The sequence below is a fragment of the Myotis daubentonii genome, chromosome 5, assembly GCF_963259705.1.
Source record: "Myotis daubentonii chromosome 5, mMyoDau2.1, whole genome shotgun sequence".
NCBI classification, from domain to species: Eukaryota; Metazoa; Chordata; class Mammalia; order Chiroptera; family Vespertilionidae; genus Myotis; species Myotis daubentonii.
Genome location: NC_081844.1, coordinates 88,108,426 through 88,135,795, shown reverse-complemented (window position 1 = coordinate 88,135,795; position 27,370 = coordinate 88,108,426). Strand labels below are relative to the sequence as shown.

The 27,370-nt window shown below is 43.9% G+C and overlaps 1 protein-coding gene across 2 annotated transcripts in view; it reads left to right on the top strand.

The window, feature by feature from the left end:
- Positions 1–27,370, top strand: part of DPYSL3 (dihydropyrimidinase like 3) — a 104,914-nt gene that overhangs the window by 49,475 nt on the left and 28,069 nt on the right. For both annotated transcript variants that reach the window (XM_059698791.1, XM_059698792.1), the window contains exons 2-3: positions 22,793–22,881; positions 27,101–27,285. In XM_059698791.1, coding sequence (XP_059554774.1) covers positions 22,793–22,881; positions 27,101–27,285 — 274 coding nt within the window. The remainder of the gene's footprint in view (positions 1–22,792; positions 22,882–27,100; positions 27,286–27,370) is intronic.

The window sequence follows — 27,370 nt, the reverse complement described above, 5'->3', positions numbered from 1 at the left end:
CTCTGGTTATGTTACAATGTTCCTCAGAATTATGCTTGGCATTCATTTGTGACGATCGATCTAAGAGAGGTCATTAGACCGCCTCTGGACTTGGAGACAGACTCTCCCTCAACCCAAATAAAGGGCACTTTCTTATTGGAACTGGTTTGTTTTCCGTCCCAATTAGCTTCTAGCCTGGAGGGACACAGGTTACAAATCCCCTTTCTAGCAATTTCTTCACAACTTCCTGTCCAGTGGCTTTTTCTCTGCCCTTTCTCCTCACTTGGAAAAATAAAATAAAATTGAGTTTGAAAAAGAACAAAAATCTCTTCAGATCCTAACAGGCTCTCTGTTCTTTATGTATTGACATCTTTCATAGAACTATTTATGTCTGCTTATTGCATTTGAAAAAATGACAATATGTTTACAGTCATGGGGCTGTCTCCCTGGGATGGAAATGTGCACATCTTTGATTAAATCAGCGCTTCTAATCATAAGGGGGCTGGAGGTTTGAATATGTCATCACCTCTGGGGGTGGACGTTAACAGGAGGCCTGGACTGCTCCCTGGTTACTCCCTCCTTAAATCAGTGCTCCTCTCTGCCTTTTCTCCCATTTTCTGTAGGCTAGTGCGAAACAAATGGGAAAGACCCCGGACAGCCCAGGCAAACAGGCTCCTCTATCTTCCAACTCTTCTGCTGTGAAACCCCTCTCTCATCAGACTCAATATGTGTCTATCTCAGAATGTGAAATAGACCAAAAAATAGTTTAGTGGGATAGGAAGATTCTCCACCTGACCTCTTCTGTTGGCCCTAGTCTAGATTGTGGGGAACTCGGTGGTTAGAAAGACGGGACAAAGCATAGTGGAGTTATTATTAAATACCGACTGTTTATTCAGTGCCTTAGCACACACTACATGGGTTATCTCACTTAACTCATGACAACTCCTGTAGCTACAATTATTCACCATCATTTTGTGGTCTGGGTAGAGGCTCAGAGAGATTGAGTAACTTGACTCAAGGCACACAGCTGGAAAAGCAAGATCTTGGGATGGATCCCTCCAGAGGTGAGTTAGTTTCACAGGCAAGAAAGCAGTAACTCCGTACCCACAGGTGACTATCCCCGCCTCCCGTCACCTCCAGCTGTCCACACCTGTTGGCTCACAAATGTCAGGCAGCGCTCATAGGATAGAAGGAGTGGGGATGGCCCGGCCAGGCCTATCACATCACCATTGGAACAGCAACTGAGTGCACGGCTTCCTGACAGTGGTCCATGCGTTGCTCTGCCAGCTGTCTGAGTTCGCTTCTGGCTCTTGCCCAGGAGCATGCATGAGTGGAAAAGGATGGAAAAACAGATGCTGTTTTTCTCCCTTGCCTAAGTGCAGATCTGGGCCCAAAGCCCCTTTTCACTCCGTGTCCCTGTCCTCTTCCAGGACATAGACAGAGCCAGGCTCCCTGTTCCCATCCAGCCGGGCAGAGCGACAGACCCTGGACACACCCAGATTGGGGAGTTCCACTCTCCGGTGGCCCAGGAACCTAACCGGGACATCTGGAATTCAAAGACACGTTTCTCATGGCTTCATCAATCTCTTTTTCTTTCCTATGGAAGCACTGGACAGTGAGATTTGAAGGATAAAGTGAGATTTTATCTTTTAACAGAGGAGTTCCTTTGGCTAGTAGAACAAAGGAGCCCTCTTGTTTTGGGATGCAGGGGAAGGAAGAGAACCCTGGATGGAGTGTCAGCACCTTGTGGTTCAGCCTGTCCTTGCCTCTTGTTGACCTATGACTTTGGGCCAACCCTTATTATCCTTCTCAGATTCTGTACCAGTCAAGCGAGGGCACTGAACTAGATGATCCCTTAAGTCCCTGGCAGTGCAAATGACTCCATGAGCTTGTATTTTGTCTTCTATTTTCTCATGAGATCATGGTCAGCCCCTCTCCACTTAGTTCCAGATTTACAGAGAGGAGTTCTAAGCCCTCCCCACCAGGGAAGGGAGAGCAGTGAGAAAATGGATGAGAGAACAGTTGTTGGCTTAAACTCAGCAAGACCAGCCAACATCTGTGTTGGATATAAGGGTCTTTGGTTGCTTTTTTACCCTTAAAATCCCAGCCCTTTTCTCATTCAGACAGAGGACTTGGTTAACAGACTCTGTGCAGGAGAGAAATAGAATAATGATGATTGGTAGGTTCTTTCCTTAGCAGAGTGTTAGAATTAATTCAAATGAGTGTTATAAAGTGATACCATGATCTACTTGCTGGCACATATAGTCTCTCTTGTGGATAAGGCTACCATTGATAAGGGCACAAGGCCAACAATTGCCCCAAATCTAGATTGGTCAAACAAACAAGCATAACCAACTTCCGGTCTGTATATACTCACCAAGTTCTGATCAGTTGCCCTGGCCAATATCTTAAATGTGATGGCTGACATCCAATAGAAAGAGCCCTCCCCAAAGGCCAAGTAATGCCATGGATACTCCATGATGGATGGTTTCTGTTTTGTTACCACTGCATCTCCAGTATTTAGTTTTGGGCACATATTAAGCCTTCTGTACATATTTGTTGAATGAATGGATACATTTAACACTTACTTTGCGGGAATAATTTCAAGGGAGAAAATGATCAGAATGTGCATGCGTTTGCGCTTGTACACCATCCTCCCTGTCACTGAAAACTTTAGAATAAGATCGCTGGCCAAGAGAAGCGTGACATTCCTTTAGTAGAAAACGCAGAGCTCACTGTAGCCGGGGACCTGACAGGCAAATGTGCCAGGGAGGCCATCCATCAGTGGTACTTCATTTTTCTGGCCTTCATCCATTCTTCTTCTCCCAAATTCTGCATCAGGTCTCATTCTCAGCCTGTTTCAGGGGCCTGCCTGGGTACTTCTTGCTTGCATCCTTTCTCTTACTGCAAATGATTTAAAATAATTAATAGGGACCTTTAGGTCTTTGTCCAAACGGAGAAAATTGTCACCATGATTTTTTGAAACAGGATCTGACACAGATTTTAACTTAAGCTGCTTCTGCCTTGGCGCAGAAAGCACAGTCACTAGAGTGATCAGCTGCGATTCCATAGGCCAGTCTGCATGTGCACAGCCCACTCTGCCATTCACAAAGCTCGGTCAAGGAGTGGCCCATAGTTCTTTTGTGTTTTCCTGTCAGGGCTGGCCATTTCAATGGAATGCTTGTTTGCTTGTGTGTTTGTTTTCTTAAAGATTTTTAGTCCCTCACCTTACCACATCTATCAGCTTTCTCTGGGCTTCTATTTGGAGCTTTTCCTGTTACTGGCTTTTATTCTAACATCCATTCTTTGTTTTGAGGGGAGGGGACAGTGGAATACATTTTAAGCGAGCTCATCTCTGTTTGTAAACTTGTACAGTTCATGGACTCAACAATCTATGTTCACTAATAATTACTGGATCCTTTTAAAAGGAGTATCTATGATGGATGGCAAAATGAAGACTTAAAGTATATTCATGGAACCTAAACCGTTTGATCAGAAAGCATTTGAAGTACTATATGTATTAGAGTGTATCATCTATAATAATAATAATAATAATAATAATAATAATAAAAGGGTAGTATGCTAATTAGACCAGACATCTTCTGGACATCATTCTGGACATCCTTTCTGATGAAGCCTGGCCAGAGGGAAGGCAGCCAGGGCCCCGGGTGCCGGAGGGAAGCCTGTGCCGGCAGCTGGGGGAAGGAAGGCCTACTCTTACACGAATTTTCTTGTATCGGGCCTCTAGTATATAATATAATCAGCTGTAATAACAATATTTTGCTATTTTTTGATTGAATGAATAGTTATTGACCATCAACTCTGGGCCTAGCCATGTAATGCTTTTCACAGGAGCATCTAATCTAGAACATAACAGTAAGAATTAGCATTTGTTGTATCCTGTAGTAAGTGCTTCTCATCCATTATCTCATGCACAACTCAATTTGGTTGATGGAGTTCCAAATAGGCTTCCCATTTTATTGATGAGAAAACGTAGAACATCAGGAAGTTTGCCTAAGATCACACAATCCTTAACTGGTGGAACCAAAATTCCAACTGATTCAGAGCCCACATTTTTAACTCCACTATATGGTGCTACCTTACATTCTAACTTCTCTTATCTTCTCCCACCTCCGGGGTCAGGAGATGTTGGTTCACACAGGACTTCTCCTACTGCAAGTCCAGGGTTAAGTCCTTCTCTGTCCCTATTTTCCCTGAGGCATGAGTGAGGAGTTCTGGCTATGGGAGTCACAAAGAACAGCCAGGGGGTGCCCTCCTCTGCATGGGGTTCCACACAGGAGCACTGGCTGGTGCTGGAAGCTCTTCAGCCTTCCCATGAGGAATAGCCTTGCTTCTGGGCAGCTCCACACTGTTGCATTACCCAGTGAACTTGCCAGGGATGTGCCCCCACTCTCAGCACTGAAAGCTCTTTTGCTTGAATTGGCAAAATGACCAATGAGGGATTCTTCTTAACATGGATTTGAATGCCACTTTCACATCCCACACCCCATGCTGCACTCCTCAGCTTATTTTTTAAAAATATATTCTTATTGATTTCAGAGAGGAAAAGAGGGAGGGAGAGAGACAGAAATATCAATGATGAGAGAGAGAGAATCATTGATAGGCTGCCTCCTGCACAGCCCTTACTGGGGATTGAGCCCGCAACCTGGGCAGGTGCCTGACTGGGAAGGGAATTGAACTGTGACTTCCTGGTTAATAGGTCGATGCTCAACCACTGAGCCAGGCCAGTTGGGCCTCCCCAGCTTCTTGGTAAATCCTAAGCAAGATTCCATGGAGGTTTAGACTTACCCTGGCTCTGTGAAATTCATCCTCAGAGCCTCCTTAGAGATGATTTTAACTCAGCTTTCCCTTTCAGATGAGGAAACCAAGAGCCAAATAGGGCTGAATGAATTAGGGCTTTTTCTGGTATCTGGTTTACTGTAGGACACTGAGATTTTACAATTGAGTAGAAAAAGACTTTTTTCAATTACAAAAAAAAGTATGAGTAGTTATAGAAATATGTACAAAAAACCCCACAAGAAAACAAAATGAGGACAATAAAAATAAGCTAACATGAAATGAATCAGAGCTAGACATTGTAAACTTTATGAACATACCCATCTAGGATTTTTTCTTATGACTATACATGTCATTTATTAAAATGGTACCATATATTATTCATGTTGTTTTACATCCTGCTTTTCATTCCACAATATGTTATGACATTTTTCTGTGTTTTAAATGGTCTCCCTTAACATAATTTTAAATACCTACATATTATCCCTGTGCTTGGGTTTCTGGTTAAATTAATCCCATTTTGTTTAGGTGTGTGTTTTTTTTTGGTTTTGTTTTTTGGTGGTGGTTTCCAAGGTCTTGGCATTAACAACAACAATGAAATGCTGGATTCATTTTCAGATGCTGTTCTTTAGTTGAAGTTAAATTCAAAGCTACCCCGGGATGAGAGGTTGAATAACTTGCCCAAAGTTGCTCAGCTCATGGGTAGCAGACTATAGATCTGAATCCCAGTATCTTTGGACTTAGTCTTATCCTCTTGTTATCGCTCGATTGCTTCAGCAGTTGTGCTATTTTCCAAGGAAATCTGTGTTCCCTCTCAAATGAGCATATTTGTTTCCTCGCCACCACCCATGCTTGCCTCCCCGTCCTGTTGAGGCTGATGATGTTGTAGAGGTACACAGTGTCTTAGGACCTGAAGCTACACAGCTGGAAGGAAAACATGCCCAGTCCTTTCCCCCGTCTCCCTAATGGCTTAACCTATACGCTGGGAAGCTGGTTTTAATTTGACATTTACTGTGTGTGTGTGTGTTTGTTTTTAACCCCACCCCTTAATTCTTTCAAGGTGACCTTTGTTTGAAATCATACACCCTTGCCCCTCAAAGCCAATCCGTGCCCCAAAGCCTGATGAGATTACTTTGTTTGGGGATATTGATAAACTCAGAGTGGGGTTTCTGGCTTATCCAACTAAATTGCTTTAAATTATGGCCTTGGAGTAAGGGCTTTAAACAACTTAGAAGGTTTGAAAGCCATTGAGTAGAATCCTCTGCTTCCAGAGGCCTCATCCTGAGTTTATTCCACAAAGAAGGTATGTTTTCGTTTTGTTTAGTTTTATTTCAATTACTTCATTGCCTGCTCTATCGCAGACCCCTTTTTGCTGGGAAAAATTGTGGGAAACGCTTAGCCTTGCTCGGTTAAGGGCAGGAAGAGAAATAAGGAATCCGTTATTCTAAACCCTCTCATTTTAATGATTAAGAAAATATGGGCCAAAGAGGGAAAATAATTTGCCAAAGGTCACACAGCAAAATAGTTCTATTTAAAAAAAAAAGGGGGGGGGGAAATGAAACAAAAAAACAACAACAAAGCTTAGGATTCATTTCTCTTGCTTTGATTCAGTGCTTTTCTTACACTCTTTTTGATGGGGATGGGGAATGTGAGAGGCTGTTGTGTGAGGGGCTGTTGTGATCTGAATTTGTCCCCTCAAAATTCATGTGTTGAAGTCTTAATCCCCAGTATCTCAGAATGCGACTGCGTTGGAGATAGGGTCTTCAAAGAGGTAATTAAGTTAAATGAGGTCATCGGGGTGGGCCCTGATCCAGTAGGACTGGTGTCCTTATGAGGAGAGGTTAGCACACAGGCACACACAGGACAAGACCCTGTGAAGACGGAAAGGAGAAGAGGGTCCTTTATAAGCCAAGGAGAGAGGCCTCAGAAGAAACCAGCTGCCCACACACACCTGGATCTTGGTCTTCTAGCCTCCAGAATTGCGAGAAAATAAATTTCTGGTGTTTACATTTAAGGCACTCAGCCTCTGATGCTTTGTATGGCAGCCCTGGCAAACTAATACAGGGGGGAAGTTAAGAACAAAGACAGATAAAAACTCAAAACTTCAGCCCAGACAGGTGGCTCAGTTGGTTGGAGCATCATCCCATACATCAAAGGGTTTGATCCCAGGTTAGGGTGAGTATGGAGGCAACCAACCTGCCTTCCTCTCTATAAAATCCTTGGGTGAGAATAAACAAAAACAGCCTGGCCCGTGTTGCTCAGTGGTTGAGCATCGACCTAGGAACCAGGAGGTCATGGTTCGATTCCCAGTTGGGGCACGTGCCCAGGTTTCAGACTCGATCCCCGGTAAGGGGCATGCAGGAGGCAGCCAATCAATGATTCTCTCTCATCATTGATGTTTCTATCTCTGTCTCCCTCTCCCTTTTTCTCTGAAAATAATAAAAATTATTAAGAAACACAAAACTAACATCAAAGGAGGGAAGTTCTCAACAAACAGGAAAGGGAAACCCAGATAATTAATATTTATAAGGAATTATGCCATGCCAGAGCCCATGCTAACTGATTTTCAGGCATGATTTTATATATGGCATCTCATTCCATCCATATAACATGCCTGGGTTATAGTTATCAGACTCACTTTACAGATGCAGAAACTGAGGCTCAGAAAGTTACATGGTTATTAACTAACTGGTGGAATTAGCTCCAAATTCACTCCATTGACTGACTTTAAAATCTTCACTTAGAACACTCTGCTCCTTCCCAATGAGGAAGTTAATCCAAGCTGTTTAGTAAACATCAATATTAAGTTTTTTAAAGTTAATAATTTTTTCTTATTGTTAACTTTAAAAAATGACCTGTACTCCGCTTACTTGATTGGACAGGAAATTTTGGGTCCCTGCTTTTAGAATGAAAACAGGGATTGGGGAAACTTAAAAAGATAACCAAAGTATTTGAGTTTCACAACCAAGTCTTTCCAGTGGCTTACACCTTTGCATGTTAAAACAGACAGCTACACATAATAAAGAATTAATGTTGGTAGTGATGGACCTTAGGCCCCGACGACATCTAACCCAGCAAAGGAGTATCTGTTACCAGCATTGGGTCATATTTGCTAAAGCAGGAAACCAGATCCATACATCTGTAATATGAGCAGATGTGGAAACGGTCCATGCCAGAATTTTACAGTGACATCTTTTAGAAGTATTTTTAAGAATAAGACCTGAGAAATATGCAATTTACCAAAGAAACAAATTCCAATGAACTTGAGCTGCTGGTAAACCCACTTATGATAGGAGAAATATGGGCTGCTTTAAATATTGAATGTAGATGGCTTTCTCACAACTGTGTCCTCCTTGGTTCAAAGTTGTGTGGTGTGTCAGTGCTTAAATGTATAGGTTTAAACGCACTTGGACTTTATTAGTAAGAAGACACAATCAAGTTAAGAGTTCATTGGGCTTTGTTTTCAGCAGACCCTGGGGTTAAGCCCCAGTTAAGCCGGTCTTAGACTAGCTGTGCAATTTTGTTGCCTCTACCTTTAGACTAGAATATTAACTCAACCACTTCCCACCATTTTCATCACCCTAGCTCAAGCCTTTGTCATCTGATTGCAAGGCCCCCCCTAATTAAATCACCCCATGTGATCCTTTAAAAATATAAATCAGATCCAATCACACCTCTGCTAATACATCTATTGCGCTTGGAATGGCTCTCAGGGTTCCACATGGGCTGGCTCTGACTCCATCTCTCCGGACTCCAATCCTGCCACTGCCCCTCAGTGACTTGGCAGCAGCTATCCTCCCCTCTCACTGCCCCTTGGACCTGTATGTCCATCTCCAGCTCAGAGCTTCTGTACTGGCCGCTCCCGCTAACTGGGGAGCAGTTCATTACTTGACTTCTCCTTCAGATCATTCAGAGCTCTGTCCAGCGGACAGCTTCTCAGACATGCCTTTGAAACTCATTAGAGGCAGACCCAGATTCTCTTCCAAGCCTCCATCATCCCCTTACCCTTTCTGAATTTCACTTGAGACTGTTGAAATTACACTCATTTCCTAGCTTATGTGTTCTTTGCCCTTTCAACCATACAGTACAATGGCAGGGAATTTCTTTTGCTCATTGTTGTATTCCTAGTCCTGTGAATGGGAGGCATTTACAATCGTTAAAGGAAGGAATGAATGGATAAATAAATAAATAAATAAATAAATAAATAAATAAATAAATAAAGGAATGAAAGGCACACTACTCCTTTATTGTAAACGAACATGGTTTCTTTGGGTTAAGTGGTTTAGGGAGGATGGTGTCAAGGAAACAGTATTATCGGAAGCTACGGTACTGCTCCCTGGTGATAGGGACCATGTCTGTGTTGTTCTTCACGCTATCGCCGAGGCCTAGCTCAGGCTAACCTTGAATGAATGGAGTGATGAATGAAAGATGAAAAGACTTGGGATAACAGGGACAAAAGTGATGAAACACATGAACACCGCTGTGTCTGAGATGACTTGGAGGGACTTGCAAGAGTTGTAACTTGTTTGCTGTTTTTTAGACAGTTTAATACATGCCACATCTTGCTTTGATATGCACAGGACAACGGCAGCTGTACACTTCAGTAATCACAACACTTTTTGGAACAGTTCTGAGCAGAGACACAAAAAGAGCACACATTTTGGAACTTTTGCAAAAGAAGGTTATTCTGCTGGTGTTAGAATCATACAGTGTTAAATGGTGATTATTGGAAAGAGCATAGCTTCGTGGCTTTGCAGGTAGGAATGAAGGCTGCAGGCCTCTGGGTGCAGGGCACATAGTCCTGTAATGTCAGTGTGATATTTGCAAATAAAAGCAGTCTTGAGTACATTCCAGGAGGTGCCTGTTGTGTACAGTCTTCGATCTTTGCTGAAGGTGAAGAAACATCTCCCTATCGGAGTAACTGCTGACTCTGATCATTTCTAAGTGGAGCCTCAATTGTATTTATTTTAAGGGTTCATATCCTTCAAAGCTGGCCTGACCTCTTGAAGTCCTTGTTCTCAGAGCATCTGTAGTTTTCTCTGTGACTATAACTTGGAGAAGTTTGGGGCACAAGAGTAAAATAACCACCTACCTAGCAAATCAAAGTGGAGCTGTGGGTATGCAGGTTTCTAGGCAGATAGATGGCTGTGACCAAGAGAATCAGTCATCACCATCGTCAGCTTCTTGTGTCAAGAAAGAGCCAGAAAGCCCTGGCAGGTATGCTAAGTGGTTAGAGCATCAGCCTGCACACCAAAGGGTCACGGGTTCAATTCCAGGTCAAGGGCATGTACTTGGGTTTTGGGTTTGCTCCCTGGCCCCAGTAGGGGTGTGTGCAGGAGACAACCAATTAAGGTGTCTCCCTCACATCGATGTCCTTCTTCTCTCCCCTTCCCTCCCCTCCCCTCCCCTCCCCTTCCCTCCCCTCCCCTCCCCTCCCCTTCCCCCTCTCTCAGTGGAAAAAATATCCTCAGGTGAGGATTAACAACAACAGAAAGAGCCAGAAAAAAGAGTCATCTCGTTCATTCCCTCTTCTCCCCAAACTCCATCTTAGGAAGTGTGCTAAGCTCTTAGCAGAAGGTAGTTAAAGCATATGTAAAAACTAAAAAAAATGCAAAGCCAAGTTACTTTGGGGGGATGGAGAAGAGAGAGTGGGTAGGCATCCAGGTGAATCTTAGAAGATTTGGGTCCAATTTTTTTTTTTTTTTTTTTTTTTGCATGTGAAAATTTATTACTATGTTTTTGCCACCAGAACTTAGGATCTTGGCCTTTCCTCCTCGCCTTTGTCTACGGCCAAAAAGAGAGACATCGGCTACTTTGACAGCCTTAAAGCAGACTCCAGGCATGTCACCAACAGCATGATCTTTGTGACCAAATTTAGCAACCAGAACTTCATCATTTGCCTCAATAAAACTCGAACAACCGTCACTGGGTACAAAGGCTGTGATTTTTGGGGGGAGGTGATTCGTGATCAGCCGGATGCTGACACACTTCCTGATGGCAGAATTTGGCTGTTTGGCTTCAACCCCCTACTTTTTCCCTTTGCCTGGGAGGCGCCTCAAAAAGTGTTGGCCACTTCGGACCTCGTCAGTGGCTCTGGAGCTTCCTGGCAGCACAGAGACCGAGTCACTTGCCCATCCGGCCGGTGTCACGGGCCTGAACAAAAGAAATGTGCAACTATTGAACACTTACTATGCACCAGAACCTAGGCTTAATACTCACCTCAGGCCTCTGAGACAGATCAAAGTTTTCTCATTTTGCAGCCAAAGCCCACTTGTCACCATTTCATCAGGCTGCTCTGGGACTTGGGATCGTTAGGTGCAAAGTGAGTGCTGAGGCCTGGATAGACCGGCCCCGGCTCCTGTACAGACCCAGTCTCTGTGATGTCCGGACTCCAGAGCAGAGCAAACTGGGGAACATCTCTGGCCTTTGAAACAGTACCTTCCTCCCACATTGTCTCTCCAAGTGCTCTTTCCACCGCAGCGTGGTGTGAGTTGCAACATTGCAGCTGTATGTTCTCTTAAATGCACCCACCACGGGACAGTTTTAGGAAGTTGCATAAGCCAGTGGTTTGTGTGCCCATAACCACAATCCCCAGGCAGCCCCCGCCAATTTTAAAAGTATAAGGTCAGACTTGGAGAAGAATCCCCATGGCCACCACAACTAGATGGGGAGTAATGGCCTGTCATTTGAAGGTGCCGCTCACACATTCCAAGCCTGGAGCCCGCATTTCTCCTCTGGGAATTGCATTTTGGCTGGCTTTCAGATTTAGTGAAAGAGTTCCTTGTTTCTGAGAAGCAGTCGGGTGGGAATTCACTAGACTTCCCTGTCATTCTAAAGGCTCAGTCAAAGCCAGCTGCCAGTCAGAAGTGATCAAAGCGGAGAAACGCTTCTAAAAGAGGGAAGTGGGTACCAAGCATTGGCCAGCAGCCCAGAAAGGCTAAGTGCCTTGCTCGGGGTCGCAGAGTTATGACCAGAATCCAGGGCTCTTGACTTCCATTCCACAGTCCTTTCTTCTACCCTTTGTTGCCTCTTAGTTGATGTAGTCATTTTCAGTGTGACATTAACTCAGGTCCGTCCATGAACACCTGACCATCCTTCCAAATCACAGGCCCGCATTCTAGCTATCTGCTGCATGGCTGTTGGGTTGGCCAGCACGTCTAAAGTAGTATTCTTAGTCTTGTGCTGCCACTTTGTTACTCTCCCTCCTGTTCTCCATTTTTATTATTGGGTCCTTCCTGCTGTCCTGACTCAAAACTTCAGGTTTTTTTTTAATGTGTGTGAAGTTTTTTGTGTTTTGGTGTTGTGTTTTTTTCAGAGAGAGGAAGGATGAAGGAGAGAGAGAAACATCAGTGATGAGAGAGAATCATTGACCGGCTGCCTCCTGCATGTCCCCTACTGGGGATCTAGCCCACAACCCAGGTGTGTACCCTGATGGGAATCGAACACATGACTTCCTGGTTCATAGGTTGACCAGCCAGGCCCAGTTGATTTTGACACATCACTTTCCATTCCCTTTCAGTTGCTAAGTGGATCCCTGCTTTTTCTGCAGTATGCCATGCATTTTCTGACCCATAGTCTTGCTGTCACAGTAGACCATAGCAATCAACTTAGTCTGTTTCCTTCTTATGATTTTCTTTATTAAACCTCTTTGAAAAGTAATAAGATGTCATACACATTGTGCAACTGGTGAAATTATATAAATAAATAAATAGAGGAGAAGGGGGGGAAATTAAGTTCCGAGTACCCCCTCCCTCTGCTTTCCTTCTCCTTACCATACCCAGTGTTAATAACTTGGTGGACATCCTTCAAGACCTTTCTCTTGCTTACACAAAGACATAAACATATTTACCTAGAGTATTTTTTTGTTTGCTTTTGCAAGAACAGAATCATATTTTGCACTTATTTTAGATCTCCAGTTCAAGATGGCCATTTAACCTGTTTTTACAAAATAGCTGCGTAATAATCCATAGTGTGGCTGTGTTGCAGTTTATGAAATCATGTTCCATGGCTGGATGCTCAGAACCTGGCCTGGATAGTTCCTGCTTGCCTCTGGATATCCTCTGCACCTTTCTCTGCCCTGCCCCATGCCCTGGACCTGCCTTTGCCCTTGGGTGCCTGGGGGGATTCAGGTCACATAGTACCACTGGGAGATGGAGAATGGGTACTTCCCGAGTCCCTCCTGCTGGGTCACTGTGGCGTGGCTGCATGCCTCCACTGGAGGGCACAGACCGCTCCGCACAACTGCCCTCTTCACTGCCCATAACCAGGCCTGCCCGTACCTCCTTCAGGCCTGGGATGGCGATGACTCCCTACTGTTGGTCCTGGGATGCTGCACCTCCATTTAATTTCCCTAAACTCTGTCCACACTTTGTTAAATGATCCCTTTGTTAACCTCTCTTTCGTATTCCATATGTTTGAGTATTCCTTATGTTTCCTGGCAACCTAAGTGATAAAGGTTCTTTTTTTTCTGCCACTTGCTATTACTTTCTAACTAGTTCCTTTCTTAATCTCCATCTTGGCCATTCTGGTAGCTTAATTTTTCCTTTCACTCATCAAAATCCTTCCGGAGCTCCCCACGATTTACAAAAAAGGGCAAACTCCCAGCCAGCCATCTCTTGCATCACCTACCCCTCATTCCAGGATCTTAAGCATTAGGGACCCTGCACAACTCCACAGTCCCCTCCCCACCCCACTCCTCACTCCTAGACATGCATTTCTCGCATTGGTACAGTTGGTCTTCCGGTGACTGGTTATGTGATGTTGGACCATGAGCTGAACTCCCTGACCTTCCATGTTTTCATCAATTCAATGGGGGTAATAGCAACACAGAATTTATAGCATCTGATTGAGGGTTAATGGAACAAAATGTACATGCTTCTGAGAGTTTCTGTCACATAAGTTTTCAGTAAGTGCTAGTTAGGAATTATTGTTCCCCCACTCTGCATGTCCTGATCAGTCATTTTCCCAAGACTCAGACCTTCTTTGATATCTACCCAACCAAGGGTCTTTCTCTCAATAGACTTTGCTTTTTAGGGCAGTTTTAGGTTTACAGGAACATTGAGTAGAAGGTACAGAGAGCTCCCATATACTCTTCCCCACTCCCCCACCCCAGAGTTTCCTGTTAGTAACATATTATATTGGCGTGGTACATGTGTTTTGATTGATGAACCAATATTGATGCATTATTAACAGCAGTCCATAGTTTTATATTAAAGTTCACTCTCTTTGTTGTACAGTCCTGTGGGTTTTGACAAATCCATACTGTCATGCATCCTCCATTAAAGTGTCTTAGGGAATAGTTTCGCTGCCCTGAAAATCCTCAGTGCTCCAACTGTTCCCCTCACCACCCTTCCCACCTCTCTCCTCACCTCCCCAAACCACTGATCATTTTACTGTGTCTATCGTCTCACCCTTTCTCTTCTGATTTCACATTATTACTTGTGTTCATGGCTTCCTTTTCCTACTGTTTCATCTTTGCTTCTCCGTAAACCGAACATGCAGCTTCACAGCCAGTAGTCACACCAGTGTGTGTTTCAAGGATGAATTATTAAACCTGGTTATCCCTGGGATCAAGGGTTGAAATTTCAGGCCCTCCTGCCTGATGTCACAGGCATTTGGCTTTGGCACAGGCTCTGGGACTCATGGACATAGGATCCTGTAGGAATGAAGCTGGAGCCCAGTTTTCTCATCTGCACAGAGAGGTCTCACCCATCGCACGTGGATTGGAGGCCTAAAACGGAGCAGTGCAAGACGAAACAAAAGAGTAATGAAACACAAAAGTATCAGATAAACCCAGACCAAAGATGGCCATGGATTCGTTCTCCAAAGCACTGACTTTTCTTTAGTCTGTGTTCTACTTTGCACTCAGGTCCTGAGCCACACATTCCTCAGGCAGTTTATTAGTAATGACTCACTTCTATTTGTACTGCAATTTGGATTTGCCTTTAATTGTGCATCTATATAATAAGAGCAATAAAATAGAAATGGTAGCATGGTGGTAGGGTTATTATATTAATACTTAAAATGCTTACCACTTATGGCCCAACCCTGCAGCGCGACATTTAATTCTCACAGTAACTCCTTGAGGTCGGCATAATGATCTGTACCTTATAAATACATAAACGGGCCTTTTTGGAGAACTACACCTTCGCTCAGCAGAGGAAACTGAGGCCCAGAGACAGATCAACTCACTTGCCTAAAAAAAAAAATCACACAAATAAGTAGGTGGCAGAGATGCCAATGTAGCTCTAGCTAAAAACTCTCCCGAAGAGCTCTGCAAAATGGTTTTCATCCTAGGCAGTATCCTTTCTATTTCCCCTCCCAAAAGCTCAGTTAAAAATGTGCCACATTTCTTATTTGACTCGCATCTGATGCATACATACTCTTTTCTGATAAGGCATGTTTGTTCCCACATTTGACCTTCCCCACCCTGCCTTTCCCTCTTCACCCCAACCTTATGATCCAGGGGTCCTTAATGATCCCCATAATCTCCTCCCTCTGCTGCACCGCCTGGGGCCTGGCAGGTCCCTGTGATTCTGCTTTGGGCCCTGCTTTTGCTTCTGACAGGCCCAGGTCCATGTCCAACCGGTGACCTTTCGGTGCGCAGAACAACCCTCAACCTACTGAGCCACTCTGGCCTTGCGGTAACCTTCCTTTTTAACAACGGTAGCAGATCTGAGCTCAGCCTTTAGAACATTTCCGGAGGCAGCAAAATGTAGCCAAAACTTAGCAATGTTTTTATTCCTACTTTTAACGTCTATTTTTGGTAAGTGATACTGGCTTAGAATTTATGGGAGGTAGAGAGTGTTTCCTGTAATAACACATTTATTTGAGCATGATACTAAGTCAATAATAACAGCACAGTTTGTACCAGGATATGTCAAATATCATGAAAACAGTGTATAAGTGACCAAGGTTTGGGCTTCCCAGGTCCAGGAGACCTTCCTGCTTGAGACTGGAATGGCTTGTGGCTCCTCCTATGCAGGGCTGGGTTGCCCCTCCCCTCCCCATCCTCTCGTTCCTGGCCTGGTTACCCACTTGTGCTTATCTGTTTCTGGAAACCTGCTGAAGATGGAAAGACTGTTATCAGGGGGCTGGGATGAAGGAGCCGTCACGGCCATCCCCCCCGGACTCTGACCGAGGGCTGGCCACATCACTTGCCTGGCCCTTTGAGAGATGCATCTTTAGAACGGTTCACGTGACGTTCTGGGGAGGGGAGAATGCCCGTAGCTGACTTTGATGTTCTGGTCGCTGACTTTGATGTTCTGGTCGAGAAGACTGAGCAACCTCCTGTCCTGGTTAATATTGCCCCCGGCTACTGCTTCCTCTGTGGCTGCTTCGCCTACCCTGCAATCTGTCCCTGCAGGGCCCAGCCAAGCATGAGCCCGTGCACACAGTGCTTCTCCCTTGGTATGCATTTGGCTTGGTGGGCTGTGCTTTGAAGGGGGTGCCCCAGGTTAAGCTCCATCTAGCACACCTTTGATGGTCATAGTGTGTTGGGATGATGAGAGGAAGGAGGAATGTTTTTGAGATTCCTCTGGAGCAGTTCAGAAGTTTGGAAGAGCCAACCCTGCCAAACTATGCCCAGCTTCAGTGAAGACTCAGAGCCAGGGCACTGCATTGCTCTTCAAGACGTGTGTTTTCTCCCGATGTTTTCTGTCTCTCTGTCTCAATGGCACGTTTGTCATTGGGGGTCCTAGAAACAGACCCATGCCTGGGGCGGGGAGTGTGGGTTTGGGGGCAGGTTGAAGACCTTTCCACCCACTCTCCATTCCTCCCAGAAGAGAGCAAGCAGATTGTTATCTCCTCATGGAGGCTTATTTCCAAAGGAGGAATGACCTGGAGGGGCATGGGAACTTGCCCTTGATGGAGGAGGGGGGTGAAGAGGGGTGACCTTGGCTGCTGGTGGCAGGAGCTGAGAACCGTTGCTGAGGGCTGGCTAGGGACTGGCATCTCTTTGTGGCAAGGTCTGTAGATTTCGATGAACAAAATGTAGTTCAGTTCTGCATGAGCATTTGTGAGAGGGGGCGTTTATAGTGGCCAGTTGTAATGATAAGGAATAATAATAATGGTGGTAGCTCACATGTCTGAAGCATCTGTAGCATGCCAAGCAGAGTTCAGCCCTTCACATGTAGCATCCCCATAATCCTAGCCAGCACTCTGAGAGAGAGGCATCATTGCCCCGTTTCCCAGGCGATGCGACTGAAACCCAGAGAGGTGGAGTCACTTGTCCAAACACAGGTAGTGTTAGTGTTAGAATTTAAACTCACGTCTGTGTGTCTCGTCCAAGGTGCGTATTTAACAGCAGAGCCAGGATGAGAAGCTTGGTCTCCTATGAGCCCACGGGTGCCTTGTTCTGAACACCATTTTGAGTCAACTGGACTGTCTCAGAGAGCCTTTTCTCTTTCTTCTTTGAGACACAGTAAGCGCCATGTCAGTCAGTGGTGACTGAACTGGAAAGGAAGACAAAACAGGCTTGACACTTCACCTGTTAATGGATGCTGCTTCAGGGAAGAAAAACAAAATTTCATCCATGTAGTTTGTCCATCCTGCTGTATTCTTAGGAGCAGAAGTGTTTTTAGAGAGTCAAATCTAATTACCAGAAGGGAATGTGTTTTACATAGCCACCGGCGCCTTGCCCTGGAATTCTAAAGGATCTCGAGTCCCACTTGAGGATGGGAGTCAGGTTCTGTGATTTGAGCAGAGGTGACACCATATGTGATTTTGGAAGACTCATCTCCATTCTGTACCCTCTTTTTCTCTTCCGAGGATTCTAGGTTTTACTCTGAGCTGCTGGAATGTCCACCGCACATACAACTGAGGTGCTTTAAGTACTGTTATCAGGCTGGCTTTATTGATGCGAAAAATCCACGGCGGGTGGGGTTGGGGGTGGGGGCTTTGGGAGGCATATTCTCATGACCTCAGGTAGACGGAGGTGATAATTCAAGTTCTTGAAGTTGAAGACTAGATGAGGAAAATGAAAACGGGAACCAACATCTCCAATAGGCTTGTGTTCAAGGTTCTGTTCTTTCATTCTCTATTCTCATTGGAACCCCAGCCTTTCCTGTTACAACTGTTTCCTCCTGCCTTCCCTCCTCTCCACTCTCCCTCCATTCCTGCCTCCTTCGTTCTCTCTCTCCCCCCCCTCATTCTCACAAACTCCTAATTTTTAAAAAATATATTTTTATTGATTTCAGAGAGGAAGGGAGAGGAAGAGCAAGATAGAAACATCAATGATGAGAGGCAATCATTGATCAGCTGCCTCCTGCACACCCCCTACTGGGGATCAAGCTTGCAACTGGGGCATGTGCCCTTGACTGTAATCGAACCCAGGACCCTTCAGTCTGCAGGTTGTCGCTCTATCCATTGAGCCAAACTGGCTAGGGTGCAAATTCCTAATTTTTTGTATTGGTTTGTCTTAGTTATCTGTATATACTAGTGAAGGAAAGAAGATTTGATTTCATCACTTTCTCAGACTTCAGGGACCTGTGCTACCCTGGATTGTCAATCAGGTCCCTTTATGAACTGCATTGACACATAAGGGGCAGGTTTACTGCCCTGACTCTTTGTAAGTGGCAAAGAGTTACTGGGAAAGTTACTGGATTCCTAAGGTTACCTCCCGCAGAGCACCGGTCAGCAGTTTCAGCACTGCACAGTCAGAGTCAGTATTAAACAGAGAAGAGAGCCCTGTCAGGAGGAGCCACTTGTCATACGGGTTAAGACACTTGGTACAGTGGCTTCCGACAGAAACGGGTGTAGCGCCTCAAGGTAGAGACCTGGATTTTCTTCCAACTGGAACTAATCGGCTCTGTCACTCAGAGGAAGTCACTCACCTCTCTTTGATAAATGGGAAGTCACCCCTTTTCAACATACTCCTTAAGGCTTTAAAATATTAGGGTACTGTAAGTAATATGGATGGAATCAATATAACTAATATTTAGAGATGTTTACTTGTGTGCTAGATAGTTTATATATGTGTACACACACACACACACACACACACACACACACACACACACACCCTTTATTCCTGGCAGCCACCCTATGTGACAAGCTAGCTATTATATCCACTTTTAGCTAATAAAAAGACACCTGAGGTTCTGAGAGGTTAAGTCCTAACCCAAGGTTACATGCCTAGTTAAATGGTCTGCCCAGCTCTCCCAGTAGTGGGAGAACCCAGCTGGACCCACACTTACTAGCTGGTATGCCTGGCACTCCTATGGGCTCTCAGAGCTCGCCACACTCAGCCCTGGGTGACTGTGCAGGGTCTAAGGCAGAGAGAGTCCTGGGCTGATTGCTTTGGGCTCTGAATAGCTTCATTATTCCAGATACCCTCCAGATTATCCCAGTGTGCTCTAGCAATACCCTCATCCTTTATATACCTCATTCCAGGAGAAACATTGGTATGCTCCTAACGAGACCATTTTACCTCCTTGGGCATCAGCTCATGGATGCTAGACAACTTCAGCTGCCGGGAACAGAAAGCCCACAAAGCCACAATCACCCATCCTTTCTAACGTCATCCTTCTAATCCTAGAAGTCAGATGTGTTCGCCTTGTTGGTTTTTGACCCCAGCATGTGTTAGTTACTCTCTAAAGCTGATCTAGGAATTCAAGAACGAGCATGTTCTGTAACAAGTGAGGTTTGTTTTTATGTGGCTTGGGAGTGGTCAGCAGGTATGTCATCCTTCAATGACAAGCCAAGGCTGGCTTTTCAGACTTTTCTGTGTCTAGTAACAGTTTGCCTGGGCTGCCCTTTGTCGTGGATCCCATCCCACATGCATGGAAAGAGTTAACGTGAATAAAGCAGTTTTATTAACCACTTGCATAAAAGTTAGGGGGACAAGCTGAGGATCCCAGGGCAGCATCCCTTGGAGTTCTATGAATTGAGGTTTTGGTGGCTCTGTTTAGATTCCTGATTATTGAGCCAGAGGAAGTTTATTTAATTATCATGTGAAGGGTTTCCAATGGTGTTCACTCCACTTAGATCAGCTCTTACTAATCCCCCAATGTACATGGGGCCTGAGATAGCTTCTGCCCCTGGCTGACATTTGATAGGTGTTGAAGGAAGTGATGAGCAGGCCAGTGGCTCAGGGATGGATGTCCCCAGGCAAGAGGATGGTCATATTTCATAGCTGGTCTCCGTTCAGGCAGTAACTGGCTCCTTTCCAAAACCCAGCTTACCTCACCTCTTTGTAGAAAGATAAAAGAATATCAGAAAAGCACTGAGCTACAAGAGGGGACTCTTACTAGTATAGTTACCAAGATTGTTATTATTACAAAGCTCCTACTGGAGGTGCTTCTGTCGTCCTCATAAGCACACAGAACCGTGCCTGGGGCAGTGGTTTCTGCTACTGGTGTGTGACTGGGTCCTGGGCTGGCTGATGACACCAGAGCTGTGTATGGCGCTTATAAAGTATAGATGTGACCAGAGCAGGGCATGGGAATCTGTGTTCTCTAGTGTAGGAAGCACATTCCTAGGACTGACTGCCTCATATAAATTTTCAGTTGCTGTTAAACCAGTAGATTAGAATTGCCTTCCAGGTTTTTTTTCTTAAAAGTCCAATTTTTTGGCACCTTCACATAATTTTCTGACTCAGATGGCCTTTCCATCATACTGATATAATACAACTTCCTGTTTCCCACCCTTCACTCATTCATTTGGCCATGACCTCACAGCTGTCAAGGATGGGCTGCAGGAACTAAGGTAAAATGATCAAAAGACACATGGTCCCAAGACTAAGAGAGTCTTTGTCTGGTCAGGAGACAATTGAACAATAAGCCAGCAATTATGGAGCAATATAATTGTGTGAACTAAATTGCAATGGCAGCAGGTGGAATTTGCTGGAAAGTCAGGTAACGTGTCCTAAGGGAGAAACCCTTTGAGTGTAGGCTGAACAAAGGAGAGCACGGTTGTTGGGTGCCAGGTAAACAAATGAGAAAGCAGAGAGAACATCTTTGCAAAGGCTCAGCCTGATATGAGATAAGAACTTCATGCTTCATCAAGTTTTGCTGTTGTATAAAATATGAAGCAATACATGATATAAAGAAGGGTAGACATACTGACCACGCCCAGATCACGAGGGGCTTGTAGATCATGGGTGCTGGGAGTTTGTATTTGACCTTATTACTGCATCTCCTCGCCACATATATAGGTTCTTTCTAAGCGCCTCATTGATCAGTATCTATTTAAAATCCTCTCCCCTGACAATATGGCATGATGAAATTTCTTATTCTCATGCAATACCTTGGAAGCAGGAGAAACTAAGTGGTAATTTGCTTTATTGCTCACAGATCCCTCTTTTCAATTCTCATTTTCTGGCCCTGTCCACTTTAATTTTTGAAGCCAGAGGTCAGCTCGTATGTAGGGCTTCCTTCCCCTAAAACCTACATTCTCAGACTGAGGAATCTCAGAGGGAAGGAGGCTTCGAGAAGAGATTAACCAAAGAACATATGCATATGTACGTTACCTATGGATACAAACAATAGGGTGGTGAAGGCCTGGGGCGGGCAGGAACCAGGTGGAAGGAGGTAATGGGAGGAAAGGGGACATAGGTAACACTCTCAACAATAAAGATTTAAAAACCAAAATAAAACCTGTGTTCTCTTTGAAAGCCAATGTCTGCCTCACCAACTTCATTTCATGCCACTTTCCTCTGTGATCCCCAAGCTCCCCCCACACTGATCTTTTTCAGGTTTTCAAAGAAACCAAACGTACCCTACCTCAGGGCTCTGCACACGCTGTTCCCTCTGCCTGTAGTTCTCCATCTCCACCCCATCTAAATTGATCTTCCCCAAAAGGCCTTTTCCAGCCTCTAGTTAAATAGACAAGCCCCCTATATTTTGGGGGCACTTCATACATTTTTACATTTTATTTGTTTTATTGACTTTCTTTATTGCCAATTGCCCCGTAAGTTCCATAAATGCTGTGACCTGCGTGACTCATTCACAAGGGCACCATCCCCACCTATTGAGTAATACGTATTAAATAATGATTTGCTGAATGAGTGGGTGGATGCAGTCCTTAAGTTTAAACCTTAACAAAACCCAACCTACTATTCTTTTTCATGCTCTGGTGCACTCAGCCTAAGATTTCTCTTCTCCCCTATGACCCTAAGGAAGCTTCATCCATCCCTCGTGCCGCAGTCTAAGCTCCATTCATTTAATGACATTTTCAATCTCTAAAGCTGACACTGATTTGTCTGTCTCCTGACTTACATGTAAAACACGTATTTGTATTTTGTGAGTAATCTTGGAATCTACGTGCGTTGTTTCCAGTTGGATCACTCTCCAAACTTCATTTAAGTTGTAATTTGTAAAGACTTTTCTCATCAAGAAAAGCAATTTTTAATAATAAAAGCAATAAAGAAATGTATTTCAGATGTGAGAGAGATACTGAATATAATGAAGCAAATATGAATCCTGCATAATTTTTTTCACCTTGAGTTAAGTACTATAGATGTTTTGTCTTCTTTTCCATCGAGTAGTTTTCTTATACATTCCACTACTTCGTGTGCATGTGTGCATACCTGTGTAAGTATCCTGAATTTTAAATGTAACATGACTACCATGTCATTGTAAAGACTTTTAAAGGCTGTTTCATGGTATGCTGGATCCTACGTGATTTTGAGAATCACGTGGAGCATCAGCAAAAATACCAAACTGGGTGGTTGACACTGAAGTATATGTATTAACACTTTAAATATTGAATGCTCAATGAAGCAGAAACATAATAAAAAGAGTGTCTTCCCTCAAGTAGCTATGCTTCTGATTTGTTATGGTAGGTTGCAGAAGCAAGCGGTGAAACTCCAGAATAATTTGTATTAGAAGCAAATGCGAAAGACTGAGTCCCCAGGAAATACCCCTAGTTCAAAGGCTGAGTGCATTGAACGCGCAGATGCCATCAGTAAATGTGTTCTCACTGGACTTCCAAAGCAAGGAGTTGGGAAAACCTTGGCAGACCACTCTTCTCTGAAGTCTTGACTGCGAGAATGACTGCTGTCCGCTTTTTCTTCTAGAGTGACCGTCTTCTTATCAAGGGAGGCAGAATCGTCAACGATGATCAGTCCTTTTATGCTGATATTTACATGGAAGATGGCCTAATCAAGTATGTATCCAAACCCTTCTCTTTATCTTTTTGTACTTAACCCCTTCTTCAGAAAGAAGCTTTCTACTCTTGGCTTATTCACCTAGTGGTTCTCTGTGTTTCATGTCTTCTTCTCCTTAAAAATGAATTTTTATTTTCACCCCTCAGTCTGGATGCACATGATTCTTCAAAAGTGGGAGCTAGCCTTCGTTCACTTGGATCACATGAATAAAGTGAAAAACCTGAGTTTGATCAACCCACTGAGGTGGAGGGCACTTTGGGCCAGCTGTGTTGATGGGCATCCTATATGTCTTGGAGAAGTGGAAGATGTGACCACTGTCCTTAAGGATACTGAAAAGTGTGCACAACTTATAGCACCCTAAAATAGGTCCCCAAGGAGCTCAGATGAGGATAAGTCTTTTAGAAGTGTCCAGAGGAAGGTTTTGGGGTGGAGAGGCCATTTAAACTGAACTTTGACTTAGGTAAGAGCACACGTAGGACATATATTCCAGGCAAATTTCCAAATAGATACTTTAGGAATGTAAAATTACTTAGAAAAATGGTTTGCTATTGGACGCCTGTAAGCAGCACAGCCAGGTAACCTTTAAGTGCAGGTTCCTTACCTAGTGACCTTTAAGGGAAGGGTTTGGTAGACACATAGCCTTTCATCACAGAAGGCACGGTACATCCCCACAGGGATATGATATTGTGTAAAACTAGTGCATTTAACTCATCCTACTAGCCATTCCTGACCTTGTTCAGTTTTATACTTACGTTGTTCAACTTAATTGGCTAGTTTAATATTCTGGTTATGGGAGACCTCTTCCTTATCTTTGAAAACTTGGCTTAGATATACTAGTAAATTTTTGTGGGTGGACATTCCTTATCAGCCCCCCAATCTGAGCTAGCTTCCCCTTCAGTATAAAACACTGTGTGTTTTTATCAATCATAGCAATCCTCACACTGTCAGGCTCCCTTGAGAGCAAGGACCATATCTTGTTCATTTTCATATTCCCTGCACTGACCCTAGTATTTAGTACATTGAGCACTTAGCACTTTTATAAGAGCTACCTTTTATTGAGTATGTAGTATGTCAGGCACTGTTAAATGTTTTTACATCTTACCTCATCCGATCTGCCAGAAATCCTATGAAGTAAGTACTTTTATTGCCCTCTTCTCAGATGAGAAAAAAGAACATAGAAAGTAAATAATTTGCTAAAGATCAACATATAAATCAGATACAATGAATGAATGAATGAATGAACAATGCAAGATTTGGTATTTAGTTGCCTTGCCAGTTTCCATAAATAATTTTTCATAGTAGAAGGAGGAAAAAAATGGAAATAATAGGCAAGCTAACAAATATAAAACAATTTTGTCAAAATATCAGTCACAATTGATTTTATATTTTTTATTGCTAAATATTATTTTATATAGTCGGCTCTCTTTGGAGGTAGCAAATTCCCTCACTGAGAGATTCAGAAATAGAAAAAAATTATTACTTAATGCTTCTTTCTTATTTCAGAGCTTATGACAGGCATCAGTAATTGATCCCAGAACTTTTCACAGTTGAGTCTTAAACAAGTTCAATCCATCTTCACACACTTATTCAGGCATCTACTACCAGAGTTGAATATGCAAAATGAATTCCTTTTGGCATCTTTATTAGATTGGACTAGGGACCACTTCACAAGGATGTTATAAAAGGAATTTAACCATCAGATGTGTGGGTTGGCGGTGGAGACAAGGTTGGATAAACATGATCTCCATCCAATCCTGGCATTTTGTGTGTCTCTGACAACATTCTTAACAGAGTATTAAAACAGAAATAAGGGGTCCTCAAAGATGGTTTGACTTCTGATTTTTTCATATTATAATGGTTTGAAAGTGATACTCCTTCAGTAGAAATCATAATTCAAGCTTTGAATTTTGATCTTTTCCTAGGCTAGTGATAGGGCGTACAATACTCTCTTATGATGCTAGGCAGCTACAGAGAGGTGATTTTGCCCAACTTTAGGCTAATCTAAATGTTCTCAGCTTGACTAAGCTATAATGTTTGGTTAAGTTAGGTATACTAAGTGCATTTTCAACTTACGATATTTTCAGTGTATGAGTGGTTTATTGGGACATATAATCCCACTGTAAGTCTGGGAGCATCTATTATTTCCTCCAACTGTTCCACATAGTTGTTTGCCTGTGAATTTTTATGGAGTCCTTGCTATGTGCAAGGCAGTTGTCTTAGTCACTGGACACATGCTATGTTAGATGCCTTTGGGATCCAAGTCATCTCTTCCCCTGGGAACCTTACATAATTTCAGGGGAACTGAATAATGTGTGTGCTTGTGTGTGTGTGTGCATGTGCATGTGTGTGCACAAATGACAGATTTAACATTACCAGATAATATCAACATCAAATATTAAATTAGTAGAATGATGAGATTCAGAGGGAGAGGGCTGGTTAATAAATGGGAGTAGGATGGTTATTAATCATAGTAGCTGATATCTGTTGACTTCTTATGTACCTAACATTGTCCTTTAAGCTTAACACAATAGCATCTAATCTCCACAACAACCCTATGGAGTAGGCATTTTTATGACATTTTACAGATGAAAAAATTGAGACCTGGTGAGCTTGAGTAACTTGGCCAAGGTCATAACGCTAATAACTGGCAAAGCCAAGATTGTGCCTCTAGCTACCCCAATTCCAGAGCTGATCTACACTTACTTAATTACTAGACCTTGCTGTCAGTAGAAACTTGACCAAGGAGGGAAGATGGAAGCCCAGCCTTCAGGAATTAATATAACCTTGGTTAGTTCAGTGGAGGAAAAGAGGAAGGCACATCTGTTTGGGGCTTGGTATTGTACTAATTGTCATAGTGGTGCAAGCACACGTGCATCCACACAGAGAGACCAGACAGCTCTTCATGCCCTGGGCTCTCGTTTTCCCTCAGAGGAAAACCAGCAAGAGAGGAAAAACGGGAACACGGCTGGCCAGTATCTGGACTAGAATAGGGTTCCAATCAGAGCTGCATTTTTTCCACAGTGTGTTTTGAATTGTGGTGGCTCTGGAATGGCCCCGTGGTGATGTGGTGAAGTTGAACTCTTAGAGATGTCAGAAATACTTGACTTCAGTTGCAGAACTAAGATTTTGGCAGGCCAGTAGTGGACTTCTGGTGCCCCAAGGGAGTTTCCTTCTCGGCTGGCTATGAACAAAGGGGGAACATTCATGATACTGGCAGTGGGGCTCCTGGATCCCCCATGGTAGGAGGCATTTAATGACAACGTAGGAGTTTATAAATCAGGGTCCTACCTGCAAACCACATTGGACGGGTTGAACTGGCCATTTAAGTCAAGGGTGTGAAGTCACAAATAGTTCGAGCAACATGAGATGGTGTGTGAGGTGACATTGTTCCAGGACTAGTTGTATTTGTTCCTTGCCTGGTGGAAGGTGCCTTGGCCTACTCACCAGCTTCTTCCCCACCCAAGACCCCCTCTCATTCTCCCTGAGAGGCTCTGAAGCTTCCTGGGGGAAGGTGTTTGGTTGAGGTTGGCATAATCATCTTCCTTGGCTGGAAGCTTCCACTGAGGTGCTGACCCCGCCAAAGCAGCTGAGAATAGGTGGCTACAGCTTTGACTTCCTCCCTTGCCTTTGTGTGTGATTGATGGGTACATCATCAAGGAAAGGTGGTCTGGGGAGCGAAGACTGGGGTGCCAAAGGACCTCTTTTTTTAGGAGCCCAGGTGAAGTAGCTAAATTCACATTCCTGTTTTTTAAATGATTCATCACCCCATGCAATCTCTCCTAAAAAAATATTTATTTCACACCCTATGTGCTAGACACTCTCAAACCCCTGGGGTTACAGTACTAAACCAGGACACATGTTTTCCCCAAAAAGCACATTGGATTGTGTTGTGTCTGTAAAAATGATTTTCTGTATGTATGTCTATTTTTATTTGTTTCTAGATCACTAAACTTGTGAATCTACTGTGATAAATGTGTTCCAATGTTTAAAACTGTTATAATATTACTAGGAGCCCAGCGCACGATTCGAAATCGCTCGGTGCCGCCCACCCTCGAGTCGCCAGTCCGGCCCTGCCTCCCTCTCCGGCCCTTGAAGCAACCACGGCCGCTGCTGATCAGGCCCTCCCCCAGTTAATTAGCATATTTCTCTATTATATAGAGAGATGTCTATCTTTGAAATCACTCTTTTAAATTGCCAGCTGTTTCACTGTCTTGCCAGGCAAATTGGAGACAATCTGATTGTCCCTGGAGGAGTGAAGACCATCGAGGCCAATGGGAAGATGGTGATCCCCGGAGGCATCGATGTCCACACTCACTTCCAGATGCCCTACAAGGGGATGACCACCGTGGATGACTTCTTCCAAGGGACCAAGGCTGCCTTAGCTGGCGGCACCACCATGATCAGTAAGTTCCCCCAAATCACCCACTCCTGGTCCCCAGTGTTAGGAGTGTGTTAACCACTGTGCTCTCCGATGATAACTTGTACACG